The sequence below is a fragment of the Babylonia areolata genome, chromosome 10 (assembly GCF_041734735.1).
Source record: "Babylonia areolata isolate BAREFJ2019XMU chromosome 10, ASM4173473v1, whole genome shotgun sequence".
NCBI lineage: Eukaryota > Metazoa > Mollusca > Gastropoda > Neogastropoda > Buccinidae > Babylonia > Babylonia areolata.
In genome coordinates, this window is record NC_134885.1 from 3599359 (window position 1) to 3617756 (window position 18398).

The 18398-nt window shown below is 46.0% G+C and overlaps 1 protein-coding gene across 1 annotated transcript in view; it reads right to left on the minus strand.

Moving 5' to 3' along the window:
- Positions 1-2165: 2165 nt before the first annotated feature.
- Positions 2166-18398, minus strand: part of LOC143286726 (twitchin-like) — a 346369-nt gene continuing 330136 nt past the window's right edge. The window contains 7 exon segments of the mRNA XM_076594434.1: positions 2166-3274; positions 6732-6970; positions 7682-7798; positions 10396-10587; positions 12168-12290; positions 13803-13959; positions 15169-15305. Of these exon segments, the coding sequence (XP_076450549.1) occupies positions 3272-3274; positions 6732-6970; positions 7682-7798; positions 10396-10587; positions 12168-12290; positions 13803-13959; positions 15169-15305 (968 nt within the window). The 3' untranslated portion in view covers positions 2166-3271.

The window sequence follows — 18398 nt, forward strand, 5'->3', positions numbered from 1 at the left end:
GGAGTTAGGTGGGGGCGAGGGTTTGGGTTTGGGGATAGCTTAGGAAGTAGGTCCTGTACCCATATGTGTGTGATTGTGTGAATAAAAGTTGTAAAATCGTACACGGATTTCTGCGTCCTTCTTGGGAGTGTGTGTTGCGCGGTGTCGACCCTAAAAGTCCACGTCTCCTGACTTTTGGGCTTGCCCAGATTTCTGGAGTGTGTGACAGTTTGGGGGCTCGTCCGGGATTGACACCTGCGAACTTGCACACTCTTGGGTGGGGCCCTGGAATTCGTGGGCGTGTACGTTTGTCAGTTTCTTTAGTTTATTCTGTTTGAATTTTTTGTTGCCTTTAACGTGGGAGGTTGGCGGGATTGAGGAGTCGCAAGGGAGGTTGGGACCCCTCCTTGCGTGCTTGGTAGTGTGGGGTTCAGGTCTGGGGTTACTGGGCGAAGTCCCTGGCGCTCTGTTCTGGTGGGCAGGGCTGCGCGAGGCGCGACCTCTTCACTGCTTAGCAGCCAGTCCTTAGCCACTCCTAGGCTTTAGATCGTTGAATGCTGTTTCCTCGCAGCATAATTTTGCTTAGTTTGACACTCCCTGGCACTTATTTTTGCCAGGACAAAGGGGGAAAAGGAGAGGGGAGTGTGTATACCTATTCTTACGCTCCAACGTTCTTCTGTGTCACGGGCTGTGTAGGAGGAGTTCAGTCTCCTGACTTTTGGGCTTGCCCAGATTTCTGGAGTGTGTGACAATTACATTATGTATAGACATGCCCATATTCATTTTTCTCAAGGGTTTGCATGGAGAAAAGATAGGAACTCCAATTCATGTCCGTGCATGTTGGTCATATATGCACAGTTGATAGAGCTGATGTATGCATGGATGGTCTATGTGCCTCAAGGCTTAATGAACATGGTGGTCATGTATGCACAGTTGATAGAGCTGATGTATGTATGGATGGTCTATGTGCCTCAAGGCTTAATGAACATGGTGGTCATGTATGCACAGTTGATAGAGCTGATGTATGCATGGATGGTCTATGTGCCTCAAGGCTTAATGAACATGGTGGTCATGTATGCACAGTTGATAGAGCTGATGTATGTATGGATGGTCTATGTGCCTCAAGGTTTGAACATGTTGGGCCGTTGCTTAGGTCAGGCATCTACTCCCCCCTATCCTTTCATTTTGAAAGCAGATGTGGTGTTGCATATATGGATCACCCTGTACGCTTTGATACCTGAATATATGAGCGTCTGGTGGACTTTTTGCATTTATCTTGCTGAAAAAAAGGTTTAAAGTCTTAATGACAATTTTGGCAAATATTAAATGACGAAAGTATTCTTTCTGATGACATTTTGCAATGTTTAGAGATCCTCACACACTCACGGACACACAGGTCTACACACTCTCACGGACACACAGGTCTACACACGCTCACGGACACAGGTCTACACACTCGTGGACACAGAGGTCTACACACGCTCACAGACCTACACACACTCATGGACACACAGATCTACACACACTCATGGACACACAGACCTACACACACTCACGGAAACGGGTCTACACACACTCACTGACACACAGGTCTACACATACTCATGGGCACACAGATCTACACATACTCATGGACACACAGGTATACACACACAGGTCTACAATACTCGTAGACACAGGTCTACACACACTCATGGACACACAGGTCTACACACTCACGGACACATAGGTCTACATACACTCAGATCTACACACACTCATGGACACACAGGTCTACAAACACTCACGGACACACAGGTATCTACATACACTCATGGATACACAGGTCTCATTGACACACTCATGGACACACAGGTCTACACACACTCAGATCTACACACACTCATGGACACACAGGTATCTACATACACTCATGGATACACAGGTCTCATTGACACACAGATCTACAAACACTCACGGACACACAGGTATCTACACACACTCATGGATACACAGGTCTACACACACACTCACGGACACAGGTCTACACACACTCATGGACACACAGGTCTACACACACACATGGACACACAGGTCTACAAAAACTCACGGACACACAGGTCTAAACACAGGTTGCTCATTTATCACCACACACACGTGCGCACACACACACACGTGCGCACACACACACACAATTCCAGTTTGGCTGATGTTGGAGACTCCCAGTTTCTTTTATTAGAATGACCAATGTGAACAAACTGGTTTAGTAGGCAGGGAGACAGGGCAAGAAGGGGCGACAGTGGAGGCAGGCCACTTTGGGAAAGGGGCGAACAGCTCAAGTCAGTCCAGACACCATGCTGCCCACTGCTTTCCTGGGCCACACAGGGGCAGAAAACTCATACAGGGAAATGGTCAACAACTCGTACCACGACAGACTCACACAACCGGAAGCTCTCGCTGACAGGTCCACCGAGGACCGGGTTCACGCCTAGCTTACACAGGGATTCAACAACTGGGCTGGGTGTGGAAGGGGGGCGGGGTGGGGGGTGGGGGAGGGGCAGCATCTGAACAGAAAGAGAGAAATGGGGCTTAGTGTTATTCATTATCATAGAAAAACCGTTAAAATCGTTTCATGTTATAATAATTCCAAGTGTGTTATCGACACAATATATACGTTTCTGAATAGCAGACCACAGCAGAAATGTTGAACCACAAGTTAGCACTTAAAAAAAAAAAAAGAAGAAAAAAAGAAAAAAACGAAAAAGCACCTACATGAATTTTTGTACCAGAGTGAACACGTACATGGCAACTGCAAACAGTCATGTACATTCCTCCTTCTACTGTGCTACTCACGCACACACACACACACCGGACACTGCGAATTTTCAGACAACATCAACAGTCCGGGCATAAACCTGACAAAAAAAATGCAAAGTAATGTGGCCTCAGATTTCTTTGAATAAATTACAGTGCAGTCTCGATGCCAACACACTCACAACAACACAAGAATCGAATACTATTTTCTTGATGCTCTCTCTCTGGCGCGATGCGTTGACACTGTACGTCGAAAAGTCGCTACAAATCATCCACACGGTTCTTGCTTTCGTCAAGTCAAGGCGCCCAGGCGTTAGGGGAGTTTGTGAAGAAGGCAGAGGTGTCTTGCTTGAGAAGCAGCACTGAGGCGAGCGGTTAGTTGACTGCTGAGGAGGTCAGCCAGGCAGTGTGCAGAGTGTCGTTGGATGAAGTCAATATATCCGCGTCATCTCACTAGGTTCCATTATGTACACAAGGAATTCTCAGGACAGTCTTCACGTCACTGCAACACACACACACACACACACAAATGAACAGATTGCAGACAAGGGAAAGGAGAGGGGAGGTGGTGGTGGTGAGGAGACACAGGAAGACTTCAGACAAAGAATCAATAATTTATTGTACAAAAGATAACTTACATAACGACAGGCATGATGATGATGATGACCATAATGACAAAAATACAGAACAATGGATTATAAACTTTAAAATAATCATGGGATTAACTGTATGGTTATTACGTAAAACCCCTTCTTTTTTTTTTTTTTGTTGAAACACAGAATCCTAGAAAAAAAAAACTTCCACTTAGTATTTAATATATAACATTGTAAATTTTGAATTAGTCTGAAAATATATTTTTTGAAATTAATTCTTCCACACTTGACAGAAAAAAACATACAATGTACCAAAGACCTTGTCTGTAAAAATAGAAGTGTATACTGTTTTGTTTGCTTCTACACATCATACTACTTGTGTCACAAATGAATGGCAACATACACTTAATTGCTCATACATGAAGTAACTAATCAGAAAACTGTATTCTTCTTAGTCCATAATTTCATTTATGAAACGTTTCACACCTTACCGGTAAAACGATTTTAACGCACATCTTTATCCATTTTTGCACACATAGACTCAGGAGGAGAATACTGACAAGATTCAGCAGAGCAAGAAACTTGCTAGCTTAACATGAAATTACTTTTCCCCTCCACTGAAATACATTGGATATGTCTTGTGTTTTGTGGTTCTACTTAAATGTTCTGGGAATCTTGTACAGTTCCAGTTTCTCAGGGAGGCGTTACTGTGTTCGGACTAATCCATAGATGCAACACCACATCTGCTAAGCAGATGTCTGACCAGCAGCATAACACAGCGCGCTTTGTCAGGACTTGAGGGGGGGAAAAAAGGCATAAAAGTACAAAGGTACAAAAGACATAAAGGTAATTGTGACTCTAGTAACTTGAAATTAGATCAATCTGAAAGAAACCACCCAATGCTTTATTAACTTGTTGGGGAAAAAAAAAAAAAAAGAAAAGAAAAGAGGACAAGTGAACACCACACAGGAATAACACACACACTCACACACACACACAAGCAATTCTTAACCGAAAGAAGATACAAACAATGGCTCTGAGCCACAATTTATACATAAAATCAACATGAAATAAACAAGGAGAATACTATTTCCACACACAAGAAAACATACCCAAATCAGTTTTAAGAACACAGAAAAAGGGGTTTCTTTCTCAAATAAAATGTTACATCAATGTTATTAAAAAAAAAATGCATACCCAATGCAAAGCAATTCAGAACCAAGCCAAATCAAAACGCACACATACACACATCAAACTAGCAGATGAGTAAATAAAAAAACAAAACAAAAACAGAATCAATAAGAAGCCACAAAAAACACCACCCCAAAACCATGATTCCTTCGCACTGCACACATCTAAGCCCTAGGCCAATCAAAGGGAGAGACACAGTGAGAAAGAAGAATTGTCAGCCAATGACAGTGAGTTAGAGTAAGAAGAGCCACTAGCTAATGACACAGTGAGAAAGAAGAATTGTCAGCCAATGACAGGGAGTTAGAGTAAGAAGAGCCACTAGACAATGACACAGTGAGAAAGAAGAATTGTCAGCCAATGACAGTGAGTTAGAGTAAGAAGAATCACTAGCTAATGACACAGCGAGAAAGAAGAGTCGTCACACCAATGACAGAGCGTGAAAGAAGAGATATCGGCCAATGACACAGTGAGAAAGCGTTGACCAATGAAAAAGGAAGACAGTGAGAAAGAAGTGTCGTCAGCTAATGACACAATAAGAAGGAAGGGTTCATCAGCCAATGACTCAGTGAGAAAGAAAAATTGTAGACCAATGACGCAGTGAGAAAGAAAAGTTGTTCAGCCAATCAAAGAGGGCGACAGTGAGAAGGAAAACAGGAAGAGGAGGAGGAGGAAGCCAATGACACAGCAAGAAAGATGACTTCATCAGCCAGTGACACAGTGAGAAAGAACAGTTGTTCAGCCAGTGACACAGTGAGAAAGAAGAGGTGTTCAGCCAGTGACACAGTGAGAAAGAAGAGTTGTTCAGCCAGTGACACAGTGAGAAAGAAGAGGTGTTCAGCCAGTGACACAGTTAGAAAGAAGAGTTGTTCAGCCAGTGACACAGTTAGAAAGAAGAGTTGTTCAGCCAGTGACACAGTTAGAAAGAAGAGTTGTTCAGTCACTGACACAGTGAGAAAGAAGAGTTGTTCAGCCAGTGATACAGTGAGAAAGAAGAGTTGTTCAGCCACTGACACAGTGAGAAAGAAGAGTTGTTCAGCCAGTGACACAGTTAGAAAGAAGAGTTGTTCAGTCACTGACACAGTGAGAAAGAAGAGTTGTTCAGTCACTGACACAGTGAGAAAGAAGAGCTGTTCAGCCAGTGATACAGTTAGAAAGAAGAGTTGTTCAGCCACTGACACAGTTAGAAAGAAGAGTTGTTCAGCCAGTGATACAGTGAGAAAGAAGAGTTGTTCAGCCAGTGACACAGTTAGAAAGAAGAGTTGTTCAGCCAGTGACACAGTGAGAAAGAAGAGTTGTTCAACCAGTGACACAGTGAGAAAGAAGAGTTGTTCAGTCACTGACACAGTGAGAAAGAAGAGTTGTTCAGCCACTGACACAGTTAGAAAGAAGAGTTGTTCAGCCAATGACACAGTGAGAAAGAAGAGATGTTCAGCCAATGACACGGTTAGAAAGAAGAGTTGTTCAGCCAGTGACACAGTGAGAAAGAAGAGGTGTTCAGCCAGTGACACCGTGAGAAAGAAGAGTTGTTCAGCCACTGACACAGTTTGAAAGAATTGTTCAGCCACTGACACAAAGAAGAGTTGTTAAGCCAATGACACAGTGACAAAGAAGAGTTGTTCAGCCAGTGACACAGTGAGAAAGAAGAGTTGTTAAGCCAATGACACAGTGACAAAGAAGAGTTGTTCAGCAAATGACAGTGAGAAAGAAGAGTTGTTCAGCCAATGACACAGTGAGAAAGAAGAGTTGATCAGCCAATGACACAGTGAGAAAGAAGAGTTGTTCAGCCAGTGACACCGTGAGAAAGAAGAGTTGTTCAGCCAATGACACAGTGAGAAAGAAGAGTTGTTCAGCCAGTGACACAGTTAGAAAGAAGAGTTGTTCAGCCAGTGACACAGTGAGAAAGAAGAGGTGTTCAGCCAGTGACACAGTGAGAAAGAAGAGTTGTTCAGCCAGTGACACAGTGAGAAAGAAGAGTTGTTCAGCCAGTGACACAGTGAGAAAGAAGAGTTGTTCAGCCAGTGACACAGTGAGAAAGAAGAGTTGTTCAGCCAATCAAAGAGGAAGAAAAGAAAACGACAGCGACAATGAGAAGGAAAACAGCAGAAGGAAGAGGAGGGGGAGGAGCGAGGAGGAGGAGGAGGAGGAGGAGGAGGAAGCGAAGCACTAGGCAAGCACCTCTACAGACTGCAGCAGTGCCTGTACTTTGGCCAGGTCCGTGGCGCCGTCCCCCATGGCCACAGCCAGCGTGCAGGACCAGGCACAGGAGCCCCGCTCACTCCGCGCCCTCACGCTGTACGTGCCGGAGTCTGTGGACAGGGCGGCGGGGATTGTCAGGCTGTGCCTCCCCGCTCCCTCCTCCTTCAGCTGCACGCGCCTGCAGTCACTCAGGCTGCGGCCGTCCTTGCTCCAGGACACTGGGTGGAACCAACAGGTTGCAACGGGTTAACTCCTGGCCTGTCTTTTTTTTTTTTTCTTTTTCGTATGAGGTCATAACATGTTCATCTGGAATTTGTGGCGACACTAGCAGAACAAACAGGCAGCAATGGGTCAACTGGCCTGTCTTTATATTTTTTCAAATTAAAAAAAAAAAAAAAAAAAAAAAAAAAAAAATTGGGGGGGCGGGGGGGGGGGGATCCACACTCAAACTTAGGGCACACACACACACAAATGGGGTATACACATTCAAACATAGGGTACACCCCCCTCACACACAAACACATGTATTAAATGGGGTATATATTCACTCAAACATAAGGCACATACACACACACAAAGAGGGTATACACACTCAAACTTAGGGCACACGCACACACACACACACAAATGGGGTATATACATTCAAACACAGGGTACACCCCACCCCCCCTCCACACACACGTAATAAATGGGGTATATATACACTCAAACATACGGCACACACACACATTCACACACACACACACGAATAGGGTATACACACTCAAACATAGGGCACACACACACACACACATAAATGGGGTATACACACACAAACATAGGGCACACACACACATAAATGGATATATATTAATACACTCAAACATAAGGTACACACACACACGCAGAGTCTATCCCCCCCCCCCCCCCCTCGCCACTCCCCCCTTTACCAGTGAGAGCGGCAGGACTGTCCAGACAGCAGGACAAGGTCACAGGGCTGCCTTCCTCCACGTTCTGTGACTCCGGCCACGACACAAACACCGGGTCTCCTGACTCCTCGTCAGGCACTGCACACACACACACAGAGCAACAAACACACACACACACACCACGCACACACACACACACACGCACACACACACAGAGCAACAAACACACACCACGCACACACATACAAGCAAATGAGCTAGCACATACAGTTTCATGGAGTTATTAAAACTAATCCACATACACACCTGCAGAGAAAAAAAAAGCCCCAGATTCCTGACCTGTGTATACCCCCCACCCCCTTCCCTCCCACCAACACGCATGTCTGTTCTTGAGATCCAACCTAATGCTGGAGTTTCTCGAGAGAAGGAAGGGAGAAACTAGGATGGTTCTGGAACCGACAATATAAACATCTGTAAAGATGCCAACACTCGCAACAACAAGATCAAACGTGAAAGTCTGACAGGATTAGAGGCACTGAGACTGAGCAGGTGGAATGACAGCATTTTATTCCTCTGTCTCTCCCTCTTTCTCTCTCTGTGTCTCTCCCTCTTTCGACAACCTTGTCTCTTCAAACTGGTTCTATTGTTGTCTTGTACTGACCATGATGTTGTGCGAAATTTGTCTCTGTTTTTCTACAAAGCATTTAGATACAGGGAAATTCTCACTTCTTAATGCTCCTGATTAACCTGATATATCCATAGCTGCATTGTTTTGATCTGTATGTCTTAAATGATATGATTATTGTCTGTTCACGTTCCCCTTCATGAGGGGCCTAGGCCTAAAATGAATAAACCATCTGAATCTGAATCCCTCTTTCTCTTACACTCACAGGGTTAAATTTAGACACACACACACACACAAGCACATACACACACCACTTACACATGCACACATTCTGTCTGTCTGTCTGTCTCTCCCTCTTTCTCTCTCTCACAAACACACACAAACATAAACACTCACGCACTCTCTCTCTCTCTTTCTTTCTCCACACACACACACACCACAACACTAACACACACACACACATTACCTCTCTCTCTCTCTCTCACAAACACACAAACACTCACGCACATTCTGTCTCTCTCTCTCTCACACACACACATACATTTATTTATCTCGCAGACAAATGTACACCCTTAATCACTGACACTTAGAAGTAGTTGGGTCAAAATCTCCATGACATCACTACAATCATTTCAACAAACTACAATTGTTCATCCACTCCATACAGTGCACCAAAATACAGCTGGTTCAGACTGGGTGGCTCCCCTTTTACGTGTGACTTCATGTTCTCCAGAGTTTGAGCTTTTATTATTGCACACAATTGTGTACAAACCTCTGCATGTGTGTGCTTGCAAAGTGTCTGCGCATATCCTTGTTAATAATAATTGTATGTAAATGATACCGTATAGGCCTAACCATTCCCTTTTGCACTGCATTGTATGATATTACTTTCTGTAACAACAGATTTCTCTATTTGAAATCAGCATGCTGGGGGGAAGCGCATTGCCACAGCACAGCCCCACCCATTATTGCAGCCCCACCCATTATTGTTCTTTTTTTTCTGTCTGTAAGTGCATTTGGTTCACAGTGGATTCCTCCACAATTTTTGCTGTGGGTACTTTTACATGTGCTGCTGCAAACGGGACCTTGAATACCTAGCACCTAGACCACCATTCAATGTCTAGTATAGGAGTGTGGCCCCTGATAGTTAGATCTTATCCTTTGTTCGCATGACAGTCAAAATTGATGTATTGAGATTGGCAGACGTTATTATATTCCACATGAATTACGCATGTAGCTGTGAAGTGAGTGCACTTGCAGACGATAAATGATGGAATGCCCAAACTTTGCAGGTCGTAGAAGTTAGTTAATTCCAGAGAAATATTTGAATCCGAACTCTGTTATTTTATCTTATTTTTGCAGTTAGCTGAAATTGAAAAGCAGCGATGACAATGTGTCAGAAAGTGGAAGTGGCCCCCAGATTTGACAAGTTGCTGACTCTTATGAATGTTTTTTTTTTGTTGTTGTTTTTTTGTTTTGGTCACACTACGTGAAGGAAGTAGCTGTGGTGCAGTGAGAAGTAAAAGAGCATGTGCAGAAGGGAATCACTGGGATGTTTCATCACAGACAATGGGTTAGCTACCCGGATGCACTTGGTGTGTCTTGAATACGAAGATAACTCAACCTTCAAGGTAAACTGTACCCCCCTGTCCCTGCCATGTCAAGGTAACTTGCCATCAGGCAAAATGATTTTTGTCATGAACACGAAGATAACTTAATCTTCAAGGTAAACTGTACCCCTGGGTCCCTGCCATGTGAAGGTAACTTGCCGTCAGGCAAAACGATTTTTGTCGTGAACACGAAGATAACTTAATCTTCAAGGTAAACTGTACCCCCGGGTCCCTGCCATGTCAAGGTAACCTGCCATCAGGCAAAATGATTTTTGTCGTGAACACAAAGATAACTTAATCTTCAAGGTAAACTGTACCCCCGGGTCCCTGCCATGTCAAGGTAACCTGCCATCAGGCAAAATGATTTTTGTCGTGAACACAAAGATAACTTAATCTTCAAGGTAAACTGTACCCCCGGGTCCCTGCCATGTGAAGGTAACTTGCCATCAGGCAAAACGATTTTTGTTGTGAATACGGCCCCTGCAGGAGGTTTGACGCACCTTTGACAAAAATGGTGGCTGAACTACTGGCGGTGCCAGCAGTGTTGGTGGCGGTGCAGGTGTAGACGCCACCATCCTCGGGGAAGATCTCACCGATGATCAGCTTGTGGATGTCCCCAGCGTTCTGGTATTTGAAGTCGTCGCAGTCCTTCACTGGCTTCCCGTTCACTGACCACTGTACCTCTGGTTTGCCTGTAATAAATTCATCTGTCATGGTAATGATGGGTTGGGGGGTGGAAGTGTGTGTTGTGTATGTCTGCGTGCGCGCGCGTGTATGAGAGAGGGAGAGAGAGAGTGTGTGTATGTGTGTGTGTGAATGTAATAAGGAACATAAAGTGTGTGTGTGTGTGTGTGTGTTTGCGCGCACGCGTGTGTGTGTGTATGGGAGAGAGAGAGAGTGTGTGTGTGTATGCGTATGTGTGAATGTAGTGAGGAACATAAAGTGTGTGTGAGTGTGTGTGTGTGTGTGTATGAGAGAGAGAGAGAGAGAGAGAGAGAGAGAGAGAGAGAGAGAGTGGTGTGTATGTGAATGTAGTGAGGAACATAAAGTGTGTGGTGTGTGTGTGTGTGTGTGTGTGTGTGTGTGTGAGAGAGAGTGTGCAACATAGTGTTCAACCCCTTCATCACATTATTATGGTTAAAGCTATGTTCAGTAGTCAAGTAATTCAGAAAAAAATACTGTTAACTGGAGTATCCTCAAGGCTATCATCATCATCATCATAACGGCCTACAAAGTCAAATGAGAGATATGATAATGATCATCATAACGACAAACATGTCATACAGTGGTCATTACCGACATCACATCAAGAAACATTGGAATCACAATCCATAAGATTTCAGAAATACAAAACGCACATTATGTAACCTCCCCACAGCCAACACATACACATGCCACACATTCGTCTGTCTAAAATCACACGATGCTGTAAGACATGAATGACACACACAGTTCAGTTCAGTTCAGACACCTTCAACAGCTGAGTGGTTTTTACAATGGACTTGCAATCTGAGGGTCCCAGGTTCAAATCTTGGTGACGGCGCCTGGTGGGTAAAGGGTGCAGATTTTTCCGATCTCCCAGGTCAACATATGTGTGGTCCTGCTAGTGCCTGAACCCCCTTCGTGTGCATACGTATGCAGAAGATCAAATACGCAAGCTAAAGATCTTGTAATCCATGTCAGCGTTCGGTGGGTTATTGGAAACAAGAACATACCCGGCATGCACCCCCCACCCCGACAACGGAGTATGGCTGTCTACATGGCGGGGGAAAAACGTAAAAACCAACTCGTGTATAATAGTGAAAGTGGGAGTCGCAACCCCGACTGAAGAAGAAACAGAAGACGAAGAAGTTCAGTTCAGTTGCTCAAGGAGGCGTCACTGCGTTCTGACAAATCCATATATGCTACACCACATCTGCTAAGCAGATGGCTGGCTGACCAGAAGCATAACCCAACACGCTTAGCATGGCCTTGAGGGAATATACAATAGTATACAATACAATACAGTACAATGCAATACAATACAGTACAATGCAATACAATACAATATAATACAGTACAATCCATACAATACAATAAAGTACACTACAACACAATACAGTACAAGGCGATACAATACAATACAATGCAATGCAATGCAACACAACACAACGCAATACAATGCGATGCAATACAATGCAATGCAACACAACACAATACAACACAACGCAATGCAATACAACACAACAAAACACAACACAGACAGACAGACAGACAGAAGCGTCCAGCCCACCTGATACCCGACACTGCACTGTGACACGGTCACCATCGACAACACTTTGTCCTTGGACATGTTCCAGGAAGTGAGGGGCGAGGACAGAGGAGGCTTTCTCCTTGGGGGAGCTCTTCTTGGCCGCTGCAACACACACACACAGACACACGCACACACACATACACACACACATACACATCAAGTACTGAGTCAATGGTTACCTGGTGTAGCATTTTAATTCATGATACTGACAATAACAGTTAAAGTGTGTTTCTCCAACAACAGCACTATTCTACACACAAGTCTCTCTCTCTCTCTCTCTGTCAGGACACATGCACACACACAAATGTGTGTGTGTGTGTGTGTGTGTGTGAGCACATGCCATGCTTGCACATGTGTTTGTATACACAAATAGAGAGAGAGAGAGAGAGAGAGAGAGAGAGAGATTCAGAAACGCAAACTGAAGCACAATAACCACAATCATCGCGTAGCAAAAAACAAACAAACAACAATACAAACAAAAAAACACAAACAATGCTACAACAACATACAAGATCTCTTCTTCACCACCCCTCCCATCCCAAATGACCCAACCAACCCCCACCCAACCACAGCCCCTACCCCACCAACCATTCCCTTCCCCCACCACCCCTCACCACCACACACACACCACCCACCCTCACCACCACACACACACCACCCACCCCTAACAACCACACACACACCAACCTCCACCCACCCCTTTCCCCATACCCCTCACAACCACACACACACCACCCACCCCTCACCATTCCCTTACCGCACCACCACCCCTAACACACACACACCAACCCCCACCCACCATTCCCTTACCCCACCACCACCCCTCACCACCACACACACCACCCACCCCTAACAACCCCCACCCACCATTCCCTTACCCCACGACCACCCCTCACCAATGCACACACCAACCCCCACCCACCATTCCCTTACCCCACGACCACCCCTCACCAATGCACACACACACACCAACACCCACCCACCATTCCCTTACCCCACCACCACCCCTCACCAATGCACACACACACACCAACACCCACCTACCATTCCCTTACCCCACCACCACCCCTCACCACCACACACACCACCCACCCCTAACAACCCCCACCCACCATTCCCTTACCCCACCACCACCCCTCACCAATGCACACACACACACCAACACCCACCCAGCATTCCCTTACCCCACCACCACCCCTCACCACCACACACACCACCCACCCCTAACAACCCCCACCCAGCATTCCCTTACCCCACCACCACCCCTCACCAATGCACACACACACACCAACACCCACCCACCATTCCCTTACCCCACCACGACCCCTCACCACCCCTAACAACCACACACACACCAACCCCCACCCACCATTCCCTTACCCCACAACCCCTCACCACCACACACACACCAATCCTCACCACCACACACACACACACCAACCTTCACCCACCCCTTTCCCCACACCCCTCACAACCACACACACTCACCCCTCACCACCACCAACCCCTCACTACCACACATACACCAACCCCCACCCACCATTCCCTTACCCCCCCCACCCCCCACCAAATCCTCCCCCCTCCTCCTCATACACACACACATCAGGGACCCACCCCGCACAGTGACGGTGGTTTTGGTGGAGGCCACACCGGCCGTGTTGGTCGCCTTGCAGACGTAGTCTCCCCCGTCATCCACCTCCACGCGGCTCACCTCCACACGGCTGCTGGACGACCTCGTTTTGATGCTGACCGCATCACTGGGCGTCAGCAGCTTCAGGAGGGGAGGGGGGGGGGGATACAAGGAAATGAAAGTACATGAAAACGAATAGGGTGTACACACACAAACACAGGGCACACACACAAACACACCCACACACAATTGGGGCATATACACACTCCATCATAGGGTACACACACACACACACATGGAGTATATACACACTCAATCATAGGGTACACACACGCACACACACACACACACACAATTGGGGTATATACACACTCAATCATAGGGCACACACACACACACAACTGGAGTATATACACACTCAAACACAGGGCACACACACACACACAATTGGGGTACATACACACTCAATTATAGGGTACACACACACACACACACATACACAATTGGGGTACATACACACTCAATCATAGGGTACACACACACACACACACACACATACACAATTGGGGTACATAGACACTCAATCATAGGGTACACACACACACACACACACTTCTTCTTATTGTTGTTATGTTTGTTTTTACCACGTCAAGGTAAACTGTCAGACCTGGAGAGATCTGGTGAACAGTTCTCCTGTGCTCCTCGCCCCCCCCCCCCCTCCCCCTGTGACTTTTCTCAAAGTTATGGAAGGAAAAAGGAGGAGCACTTGTGTGTGCACACCTGTGTCTTCATGTGTAAGTTCCCCAGAAAACTGAGTACGGCTGCCCAAATGGTAGGGTGAACATGGTCACACATTTTGAGTACAAGCATGTTCATGTGGGTGAACGTAGGATTTATTGGCCATGCACAGTAAAAGATGATGGTCAATGTGTGTGTGTGTGTGTGTGTGTGTGTTTGTGTGTACAGGCATGTGTGTGTACATATGTATGTAGGCGTATGTGGACACGTGTGTGCATATGGTTGTGTACATGTGTGTATGCATGTCGGAGTGTGTACATGTCTGTGCATGAGCGTGTGTGTGTGCATGTATGTATGTTCATGAGTCTGTGTACATATCAATGTGTGTGCACACGTGCCTCTGTACACATGTGTGTGTCTGGGTTCGAGCACACACAGGAGCATGTGCCATGTACACGAATCCAATCACTACACACAACACTGAGACAGGAAGTACTGAGGTTGACAGATACAAAGAGGGAAAAATGGAGATGGACACACACAGACCAACAGAACAGACAGAGAGACAAGAGACGGTGACAGACAGAAAGACAAAGTGGGCAGTCCCCTGACCTGTCCATCCAAGAACCACTCCACGTTGGGGTCAGGTCTACCACTGAAGGCACAGCTCAGACTGAGCCTATCCCCTTCCCTCAATTCCACAGGGGACAACGTCCTGGTGAACTTGGGCGCCTCCTCCTTACTGCGCTCTGTGGAACCCAACACACAACTGTCAGGCCATGCCCACTGTCAAACCACACCCACCCACCCCCAGTCAGGCCACGCCCACTGCCAAACCCCCCCCCCCCAGTCAGGCCACGCCCAGTCAAACCACGCCCACTTTCCATAACCACCACCAACAAAGTCAGTCAGACAACACCCACCTTTCACAATCTATCATCAACACACACACCGTCAGGACACGCCTACCTCCCATAACCACCACCACCAGACACTGTCAGGTCACACCCATCTTCACAAACCACCGTAAACAGACACTGTCAGACCACACCCATCTTTCATTACCACAACCATTATCAGTGTCAAACCACACCCACCTTCTATAACCGCCAACAACACACTGTCAGACCACGCCCATCTTTCATTACCACAACCATTATCAGTGTCAAACCACACCCACCTTCTATAACCGCCAACAACACACTGTCAGACCACACCCATCTTTCATTACCACAACCATTATCAGTGTCAAACCACACCCACCTTCCATAACTGCCAACAACACACTGTCAGACCACACCCATCTTTCATTACCACAACCATTGTCAGTGTCAAACCACACCCACCTTCTATAACCGCCAACAACACACTGTCAGACCACACCCATCTTTCATTACCACAACCATTATCAGTGTCAAACCACACCCACCTTCTATAACCGCCAACAACACACTGTCAGACCACACCCATCTTTCATTACCACAACCATTATCAGTGTCAAACCACACCCACCTATAACCGCCAACAACACACTGTCAGACCACACCCATCTTTCATTACCACAGCCATTATCAGTGTCAAACCACACCCACCTTCTATAACCGCCAACAACACACTGTCAGACCACGCCCATCTTTCATTACCACAACCATTATCAGTGTCAAACCACACCCACCTATAACCGCCAACAACACACTGTCAGACCACGCCCATCTTTCATTACCACAACCACTGTCAGTGTCAAACCACACCCACCTTCTATAACCGCCAACAACACACTGTCAGACCACGCCCATCTTTCATTACCACAGCCACTGTCAGTGTCAAACCACACCCACCTTCTATAACCGCCAACAACACACTGTCAGACCACACCCATCTTTCATTACCACAACCATTATCAGTGTCAAACCACACCCACCTTCTATAACCGCCAACAACACACTGTCAGACCACACCCATCTTTCATTACCACAACCATTATCAGTGTCAAACCACACCCACCTTCTATAACCACCAACAACACACTGTCAGACCACGCCCATCTTTCATTTCCACAGCCATTATCAGTGTCAAACCACACCCACCTTCTATAACCGCCAACAACACACTGTCAAACCACGCCCATCTTTCATTATCACAGCCTTTATCAGTGTCAAACCACACCCACCTTCTATAACCGCCAACAACACACTGTCAGACCACGCCCATCTTTCATTACCACAGCCTTTATCAGTGTCAAACCACACCCACCTTCTATAACCACCAACAACACACTGTCAGACCACGCCCATCTTTCATTTCCACAGCCATTATCAGTGTCAAACCACACCCACCTTCTATAACCGCCAACAACACACTGTCAGACCACGCCCATCTTTCATTACCACAGCCTTTATCAGTGTCAAACCACACCCACCTTCTATAACCGCCAACAACACACTGTCAGACCACGCCCATCTTTCATTACCACAACCATTGTCAGTGTCAAACCACACCCACCTTCTATAACCGCCAACAACACACTGTCAGACCACGCCCATCTTTCATTACCACAGCCTTTATCAGTGTCAAACCACACCCACCTTCTATAACCGCCAACAACACACTGTCAGACCACGCCCATCTTTCATTACCACAGCCACTATCAGTGTCAAACCACACCCACCTTCTATAACCGCCAACAACACACTGTCAGACCACGCCCATCTTTCATTACCACAGCCTTTATCAGTGTCAAACCACACCCACCTTCCACAACCACCATCAACACACTGTCAGACCACGCCCATCTTTCATTACCACCACCACTAATACATAGTGTCAGGCCACACAACCATAACATACCTGATGCATTGGAGAATATTCATCAAGACACAAAAACGAAAAAAAGACTTAGGTGCAAAAATAACATATGCACACAGTGAACACAATACACATACTTTCTGACAAAAGTGAATTGAAGAATCTTAGAAAGACACAATACAACAAATTTGAAGCTGCACAGAATTCTCTTTTACAAAAATGCAGAAAAACATTATCTTTCTTTTCTTCTGAAAAAAAAAAAAAAAAAGGAGAAAAAAACACCTGGAAAGTTATCCTTTATAAGCTGACAATCAAAAAAAGTTTTGGTAAGACAATGGTTGGTATCTATTTCAAAAGAGAAACTATCTGCAAACATGACATGTATGTTGAATGGTAGGCGTTCAGCATCATGAGATAGGTCTATGGTATCACACACACTCACTTGTTGATAGTCGGGACGAAGAAGGGAATGCAGAAATGTCAACAGAAGAATCAAGACAAAAGTGTGTCGGCTCCTTCTCCATCTAAGTTGGTTTGTAGAAGTTGAAACATGCTCTGTGTGTGTGTGTGTGTGTGTGTGTGTGTGTGTGTGTGCTGTGTGTGTGTGTGTGTGTGTGTGTGTGTGTAAGCAAGTATGCACAAACGTGCACATGTGTGTGTGTGTGCCTGGAAACAAATATATCTGTGTAGGGTACATTTGCAGGTATGATATGTAAGCATGTACTTGAACTAATGATTAAACCAGATGCAAGCATTTCTTTGGGTGAATTGCCTTTGTGTATGTGAGCATTATGAGAGAGAGGGGGGAAAGAGAGGGGGGGGAGAGAGAGAGAGAGGTGGAGGGAGAGAGAGATAGAGAGAGGGAGAGGGGGGAGACAGAGAAAGAGAGAGAGGTAGAGGGAGAGAGAGGGGGGAGACAAAGAAAGAGAGGGACAGAGAGAGAGAGGGGGGGGGAGGGAGAGAGAGGGGGGAGACAGAGAAAGAGAGAGAGGAAGAGGGAGACACAGAGAGAGAGAAAGAGAGGGGAGGGAGACACA